The following is a 9,172-nucleotide window of genomic DNA, read 5'->3' on the forward strand; positions in this document are numbered from 1 at the left end:
AAATAAGAAAAAAGCTTTCCCTTACACCTCCCAGTGTAGGAGAGAAGGTGCTTGTGTACTTGATAGAATGATTAAATTTCAAATTACCTCCAGTACTGAATACAATATCAGTGTTAAAACTGTTGATTATTTCTTTCGTACAAATAACTGGATAAGATACAGTATTTTTGCATAGCATAGTAAGTAGGCAATAAAAGAGTAGAAGATAGGCAGTGGGTTGTAAGGATTCTTTGGAATGAATTGCTCAGTTTAAAACATAAATTAGTAATATGTTTGGCAATTGCTTGAGCATCAAGTCGGCACTGACGCCTGTCCTCACCACATATTTTTGTGGTTGTATGCATGTCATATAATTTGTGATTGTCTAATACCATTATACACTGGATAGAATTCATGATTAAGCAGAATAGGTAATTTACTACAGTACAGTTTATCACAAGCAAACTTATTTCAATAAACTATTTTAAGTTTTACTTGCTGGCAGATTAATTGTTATATTTTGTCGGCCCATCCTTATCAAGTTCTTTGCAAGAAGGTTTAATGTCCTTGAATTCCTTCTCATCAGTCTGTGAAACGTCCACAATTATGTCCTCAGTCTGATGTTTTCCTTGCATTTCTTCATCAGTACCCAACATTTCTTCCTCTGGCAATGAACATATTTCATCACATTTCAGAGAAGGGAGTTTTTTCCTTTTGTGAAGGGATCCAGGGTTTGAATCTTCTTTGGCAGCCTCTTTTTGAGTCTGTCCTGCAGTAGACAAAATAACTGAACCACTGGTTTGGCTATTAAAGCAAGCAGACCTGGTGATTTTGGCAGGTTGTAGGGTGGTGTTGGTAGTGTTGGTAGTGGCAGTGAACATATCAAAGATGTCCTGGTTCTGTTGAGACTCATCAGTAGGGAATTTAGGAGAATATTTGAATGGATTTCCAGGGTAAGCCAAGGTGGTACTTGCAATATTACCTGCTAGCCCAGGTTTACCTTTCATCATTCCCAGAACTTCAAAGCGAAAGCTGGAGATATCCTGTTTGAGCTCCTATCAATTATTGGGAATCTGAGATTAAACAGTGGAAAAAATATATGGAAAACATAATACAACTGGGTACTTAAGCTTAAATGATAAAGAATTTTATGCTACCTTGAAATTTTCCTCTGTCAACCCCTGCTCTGTCTTGGCATCTCTAATCATTGCAGCCACATATCGTTTCATGAGGTTCTTCAAAACCTCCTAAAACACATTATTTTTAAACAAGCAAAGAGTTATGTTTACATTTAACCATTTACATTCAATCAAAATAGGATAGTAAAAAAACAACAAAAATAATAAACAATACAGTGCAATATAATACAAATTATTACCTGATACTCATGGCTTAATTTTACATTTTCAGCTGCACGTCTCTGCAATTACAAGAAAAACAAAAGGCTCATTAAGACAGCACCGGGTTATTTCCATTTTCACTGATTAGGTGATTTTTTTTTCTTACTTGCCCTTTTTCAATAGGTAATCGTTTGACACACATTAACATGGATGAATTCATTTTCGAAGCCACTTAGAGGCTGTAATAGTAGACAGGGTATAAACAGGCATGCATGAAAATGTATAACATGCAGTGGTGACAGTACAGGTCAGAGAAAATCTCTGGAAACACTTTACCCCCAAAGTTTCAAAGGTTTCAAGACGTTTTGTGCTTGGTCTCCTAAACAAATGTGTTTTTATCCATCCAATTAGATAATAAACTGACTTTGGACTGGGTATTAAATTGAATGGAGATGGCAAAGTTCCCCCTTCTTCAAAATAGCTCATCCATAATTTTGTTCGTGCAAATTTCCACTCTATGTCTGCATGATCCTGAAAAGAAACACAAACAATTCATAGAGCAGATTAGACAGATTATTTTGATAACTCTAATAATCTAACTCTAAAATAAATAATTGTGTAATCTTTATTTTGCTACTTACAGCAATGTGCTGGTATGAGTTGTTCATCATTGCAATTAGCATGTTTAGAAGCACTACCAGGGAGATGATATTATAGGTGCCAAACATGGTAGAGCCGACAAATTCTGTGAATGTATGGTCCGGCTCCACGTTCGTCACGTACAGGTTAATCAGCCCAAAGATAGACCAAAATAATGACTGCAGTGTTTCGAATAGCCTAAAAAGAACACAACCATACATCACAGCATGCACTGTTGGAAAAACAAACATATTAATCAAGTCAGATTTTCAGGGGTAATTTATGTAAGAATTTCAACTTGCGTGGAGAAAGCGTTGTTTTGCTGATTACAGCGGATGCCCTTGCAAGTCCCATTATTTGTTTCATAGTAAAAATAGAGCTGGTTGAGGCCATTGGCAAATGCTAGCAGCACTAGACAGTAGATGAAGAGAAATTTAAGTATGTCCAGAAGCATGCGGCCCAATGAAATCTGTAAAGGCCCCAAATGGGAGTTGGCAGTGAAAAGACTGATGAGACGCAAGGAGCTGAAAATGTTGGCGATGGAAAACAATGCCTCTGCCACCAATGTTGGGTGCCACGTTTCCCAGGTGTCTCTCAACTGGCACTTTGCACTATACTGTTGAAAAAAAAAAGAACAATAGTCAAACATGCTCAATATTGATAGCACACAATGTCAATTTTTCCGGCATGATGGTTGCTCCAGCACAAAGTAATAAATAAAACAGACAGACAGATAGAAGCCTTTAATATAAATTACCTTAATATAGGCAACAATCTTCAGTGAAATTGTTGCAAGATACAAAGAGTTCATTATGAAATCCATCAGGTTCCACCAGTCATCTATGTAGTCCTCAAAACCACTATCCCACATCTGTTTGATCTCAGCCCATAAAAAGCCTTCAAGGAATGAAAATAAGACGTGTCATTGTTGTATTTTTGCTCAGGTATTTGTCCCGAGGCAAACACACATGAGACGCAATGAATGAAATCATGTGACAAACCTCTGCTTAGACTACAGTGTTCATGTACACAGGAGTGCAGTCTAAAAAAGAGTCTGCAATATGTGTGTGTATTATTACCAAGCACCCAGGGCAGGATTATCCATTCCACAATGGTGGGTGGTGGGCCCTGACGGTGTTCCAACCGATCATCACTCTGTAGATGCTGCGAGGCCAAGAAGAGCAGGAAGAGGAAGGTCAGGTAGGAAGCAGTGTGACAGATGAACTTGATGAAAGGCTTACGGATGAATAAGCCATAGCGGCTCTTTGGAGCGATCAGGTAGAAGATGGATAACAGTGGAAACGCAAGGCCAATGAAGATACAAGTGATGAGCTTTACTGCCCAGTGACGCCTCCTCCAGCCTGGGAATTCATCATACCAGCGAGACGCCAGCAGCTGCTGGCAGTTGGGCTGAGCAACAAACTAGGAGACAAAGAGAGAGACAAATAAAGATTACAGATGTTTACATGAAATAAATTGTTTTTTATTTACCCATCTGTCTCTCAGGTCCAACCAAAAACTGACTAAACAGAAAAAACGGTAATTAATGGTACACAAAAGATGTGCAAGTTTTTTGCCACAAAAGATCAAGAACTGCAAAACGACTAGAAACATTCATTCAAAACAAAGAGTTTCAAAAAGGTATTTCTAAAGTGATGTTCAACGCTCTGTTAAGAAATGATTGCCAAATCTTTTCCCCATGCACATTTTCTCTGCTCTATGAGATTTGATATAAAAGTCTGTTGGACATCTGCAGATGGTGATGGAATTCAATTTCAGCGTAACCCAGTTATGGCTAAATGGATCCCAATTATGGTACTAAAAAGCATTTTGTTGCGGGTGATGAGGTCATCTATCAGTGCAGAATCTGCCTTTTCAAAGTTTCCTTCAGTAACTGTCCTGGACAGATTTGAACTTACATAAAATGACTGGAGGCAAATGGTGACATCTGGAAGGAACAGATTGTGTATGGGGACATTTTTTGAAGGTGAAAATGACCCTACACAGATCTCACGCTAGACTCCTACATCAATTAGTGTTCTTACTTCTATTTCACAATATATTGCAAATTGCATCATACAGAACATTGATATTCACTCTACTATCTAAAAATTCACAGATAACACTACCACTATTTTTAATAGTTACTGAGAATCCAAAATTCAAAATCAGTTAAATATATTTTGTACTTTTTAAACACTTAACACTTTGGATTTGGAGTTTGAGCTCAGGTTTAGAGGAAAATGTGCAAAAGCAGAGTGAGCACAGCAAGTAGCAAGAAAAGAAACCTCCAGAGAAATCTCCGAAGAATACAAGAAAGAAGACTTTCATGATCCTAATATTGCTGACATCAAACAAGTTCTAGTTTGTGTAGTCCAATTAATATTTAAGTGAATTTTATTTTTTAAACCCTTGAATCACATGGCTCTGTGTCTGTCTTTTTAATCTGAATTGTTATGATAATTGCTATTATTGTTATTAATAAAGAATGATATTCTACACTCATGAGCCACTCTATTAGGTCCATGTGTACAACATGTTACAACAAAGATTTCTAATGATGGCAAACATGGCAACAACTCATGGCATGCAGACATGGCCAGAACAACTTGCTGAGGTTCAAATGCGCACAAGAATTAGAAATGATTTAAGTGACGTTGAATATTACATGGCTGTAGGTGTCAGACAGGGTGGTCTGAGAAAACTCCTGATCTACTGGGATTTTCCCACACAGACTCTTCTACTGTGCACAGAGACTGATGCAAAAACAAAAAAAAGCTAAATATCCAGTAAGAAGCAATTTTCTGATACAGTTGGCTGAGGAGAATGGCCAAACGGCTTTGAAGTGATAGACTAGACATGGTATGGTCAGAATCTGGCATAAGCAACATGAAACCATAGCTTTTCAACAGTCCAGGTTAGTGATAGTGATGTATGGTGTGGGCGATCAGCATTTAAACACCACAGTGTACTTCAGTGTTGTTGCTGACCATATTCATCCCTTTATGACCACAGTGTACCCATTTTTTGACGATTCCTTCCATCAGGATAACTCTGCATGTCACAAAGTTAAAATCAAGTCACCAGAATATTGGAAAAATGTTACCTTGTCTCATGACAAGGTATCATAATACAAAATAATACAGAGACCCCCTATGAGCAATAAACAGTGAAAGCAAAAACTACCTTTTAACAGGAAGAAACCTCGGGCAGAACCAGGTTCCAGAGGGAGACACCATGGTTGGGGGTAATGGGAACAGTTTTCTATAAGGCCCATTAAATATAATGCTAATGCTTTTTTTTTTTTAATGTGCTGATGTAGAATTTACAAATAATCACATAAGCTGAAAATCAAATGTCAAAAATGTTTTTAAAAAAAGAAAGAAAAAATCTTTTTCTTTTTCTTACCAAGATCATTGTTCTCACTTCAGGCTCACTGGAGTTCATTTAGGCCAAATGATTAGATAAACAAAATTAGTAGGAAGGCCTGTCTAAAGCCTTTTCCATGGAGATAAATTGTAGCACACAGAACTGTTGGCAGTCATACTGATCTTTCTTATTCATGTCACCAACTGTGTCATCAAAATACTCTTAAAGCCTCAATTCTAAGACTACATGGGTGGTATGAGCCATTAACTCTGCAAATACTATACAACTGCTGTACACAAACAAGACCCAAAAGTTCCACACAGCCTCTTTAATGAGTGGAATAAATGAAAGACACCCGCTGAGTGCACGCAATGTGTACTTTATATTCCAGTCTGTTATCCAGGAAACACCAAAACAAACAAAGCAATCCTGAATTTGTAACAGTGTAAGTCGAGTTAAACCATATACCAGAAATAGCTGCACGAGAAAACATGAATGCCAGGTGGATTGAACATTAACTGGTGTTTACTCTAACAGCTTCCTGATATAAACGCCGTGTGATGCACCGATGTGACAATAGCACTGGTCACTGTCAGGTGAATTCACAGGGAGCGGGTGGGGTCAGGTGACCTGCCTCTGCCTCTATACATGCTCTACAGAGACACCACCCGTAGCAAAACAAAACAGAGTCTGAGGGTGACTGGATTCTCCCAACACTATCCGCCGTTTAGGTGTGAAAAAAAGACCTGACACCAAAAGCACCACCTTTTAAAAACTTGTTGTCACCTGCTCTGTGTTAGGTTGATATTCATGCAATGTACCGTTATACTCCAATATAAATTAAATATACATATAATTATGAATGACACAGATCTTTGTGTGAATGCCAAGGTATCTAATTATTAGTAGGTTTTCTTTCATTTGCAGCAAATAATACAAAACTAGTATGCAATTGATAAATATCCAGAGAATATGTTAAAAGACACTAAACGGTCCCCACCCAGTTTAAAATATTATGAGTTTGTATTTCAGGGAAATGGCCATTACTTCTCCCATCATTATCCTCAATTATCCAATTATCATGGGATTCTCTAAGAGGGTTACTGTAATGCATCGCTAAGAGCCAGCCTGGCAATTACATATTGCTCTAAACTCCCACAGGACATCTCCACCCAGGCCATTTACAGCTCATCTTGGCGCATTTCTTGTCATCTTCAAACAGGTTGATTCTTATTACTTGTTGCCAATCTGCATGTGCACTGGTGTAGACAAATTCCTGTATTCATGTCTTTTTCACCTTAAATATATCCAGAAAAAACCTTTTTGTTCCAGTGTGACAAAGACCACATCAAAATCAAATAAAAGCTCACCTCTTTCTGGGAATATTTGATAGCCAGTTTCAGTCGGGCAAGCTCATTAATGTTCTCATCCAGCAATGGGTTGATGTCGTCACGGTAATTGAGGATTACTTCCAGCTCTCTGGAACTACGAGTCTGGTCCAAGAGGTCCTTTGCAAATTGTTTACATGTACGGGACAGCTCTTCATACTCTGATTTAAATTCGTTCTCCACCGTGCTGAGCTCCTTCAGCTCCCAGCTAAGCTGAAATGCCGTGAGGAAAGGATCCTCACTTGAGAGGGCAATGAGTGACGGGCTGGCAAGGGCCTTGTAGATGTTTAGACGAGAACGGGAGTGACGCAGGACATCCACGTCTGAACTGGACACACACTCCATACAGTTGCAACGTATAGCGTGTGGCTGGGGTATAGAAACCCCTCGCTGCAAGAGCAGTTTGATGATCTCATAGTTGTTAGTTTGAGCTGCCAGGATGATCGGAGTAATGTCTGGGGTGAAGTCTGAAAACTGTTTGTCCAGCAGAGCCGATGGAACCTTTTGAAGAAACCAACAGAGCAACACACAAATGAATAGACATAAAATAACGCATTTATGGTACACAAACATTTTATCACAAAAGTACAATGCTTTTAAACCTCTTGCAGGAACTGAAACAACTCTTTGACTGGATCTAATTTCATTTGTCTTCAGTCTCTAACCATCTTGTCTAACAGCAAGCACACAACTAATGGCTTGTGGTTCAGCTGGCCTCAAAGTGGCTTCCTGGTTGGAAGCAACACCCTGTTTTTCCCTTTTCACAGAATACATAGAGAGAAGCAAGCAGTACTGGAAGACCTCATTTACAAAGATGTCAAGAAGCTGAATACAAGCGGGGCCTTTCTCAAAGAGTCTGATAAACAGACTGTGGAGAATGGCTAATTTGTTGTAAAAGCTGTAGCAGAAAGGCCCACGGAAGTAGGGGTTCGGTAACTTATGAGAGAAGATAATAGCTTTATTCCCTAAATCATCCAGTCGTAGCTAGAATACAAGGGCAAAGAACACACTTATTTGCATCTTATCTCTTTCAGAGTCAGACTAGAAAATAAAATGATTTTTCTCACTGCTCCTACTTAAACATATGAGGAGTTTATATACAAATATTTAACAACATATTTCTGTATACAAATATAACCATATAATAATTAGTAGCTTGTAGTAAGACATTGAGACACTTCTGCTCAAATGTAACCTTGCCACAACATGTCTTTATACAAATACATTACAAAATATAATATAACATAATTTACATTAACCACATGAGGCTCGCAGATTTTCCCAATGCCAGGCTGAACAAATAAATTAATTAAAAAAAAAATCAGTATGTTCAAAGGTCAGCAATAACTGCAAATCAGATGGTACCTGCTTTTCCCCACGTGGCTTCTTGTGGTTGAGCAGCAGCTCAACGGCCCCCACTACCTCTTTACGGATGGCATGTAGCAGGGCATCACCCACGTGTACATTATAGCTGAGGAGCAGCTCAATAATCTCCAGGTTCTCGTTTTCAATAGCAATGAGCAGAGCTGTGCGTCCCAGGGGGTCCACGCAGTTGATATTGATCCTGAAGTAGATCTCAGCCTCTTCCAGAGCTTGCTTCACGCTGGCGTAGTCCCCCTTCTCTACAGCCCCCAGGTAGGCCCGCTCCAGAGCAGAGAGCTCCGATTCTGCCCGCACGATCCGCAGAGGGATGCGGTCCCTGTACGTGGAGCTGTCAGCTTTCTTATAGTACAGCTGAGACATTGCTGCCCAAACTGTCTCAGTCTTCACGGAGAATTACTGAAAAATAAAGACAAGAAAAAATACCAAGTCAACTACTGACAAAGACTGACCGTGTTATACTTCTATACACGAAAAAGACACATTTCTGCTCACATGACACATTTTGAGATGCCAGTGCGTAACCAAAAACAAATCAAACAAATTAAAAAAACAAATAAAAATACGTATGTTTGCCTTTAAAACATTGTAAAATATATAATTAATCACCCATACTAACACAACGAATAACAATAACATATCATCGTCATCTAAACGATGATTAAAGTTGTTTTTCGCTTAAAAATGCACGAAAACAAGCGACTAAAATCCTTTAGTTTTCGTTTAAAGTACCCTAATACTTGTTTAACTGTGGCTTTAATAATGCACGAAGGAATACAAACTTTACCTCCTGATGTTTTCCAGTTGTAAATCACATGAATCAGTCGACGAAGCTCCGCGCACAGCTGCAGTCGGAAAGGGAAGCTGCGTGCTCTGATTGTTTTTAATCTCTGAAGTCTCCACCAAAGAGTCTGCAACTTAATGGCATGTCAGGTCCCCTGCCCACCCCTTTCCTTCAATTTACCGCATATTTCTCTGTAAAATACACGTAAGAAAACAGCACGTGACGTTCATCCAGGCGCAATTTCTATACACGGTAACTTTCTTTGTAGATTTAAGGACATTAACAGTGGTGTA

The 9,172-nt window shown here is 38.8% G+C and overlaps 1 protein-coding gene across 1 annotated transcript; it reads right to left on the reverse strand.

Moving 5' to 3' along the window:
- Window positions 1-485: 485 nt before the first annotated feature.
- Window positions 486-8,458, reverse strand: LOC146619216 (short transient receptor potential channel 4-like). Its single transcript, XM_085371752.1, has 10 exons — window positions 8,081-8,458; window positions 6,698-7,216; window positions 3,038-3,380; window positions 2,716-2,855; window positions 2,261-2,574; window positions 1,961-2,156; window positions 1,656-1,850; window positions 1,358-1,399; window positions 1,137-1,226; window positions 486-1,034 (listed from the first exon to the last, which is right to left on the reverse strand). The coding sequence occupies exons 1-10, from the start codon at window positions 8,456-8,458 to the stop codon at window positions 486-488; spliced, it is 2,766 nt and encodes a 921-aa protein (XP_085227878.1).
- Between the last annotated feature and the right edge of the window lie 714 nt (window positions 8,459-9,172).

Source organism: Diplotaxodon limnothrissa, linkage group LG14 (assembly GCF_057381915.1).
Source record: "Diplotaxodon limnothrissa isolate DT_005_m linkage group LG14, D_limnothrissa_male_GT1.1, whole genome shotgun sequence".
NCBI classification, from domain to species: domain Eukaryota; kingdom Metazoa; phylum Chordata; class Actinopteri; order Cichliformes; family Cichlidae; genus Diplotaxodon; species Diplotaxodon limnothrissa.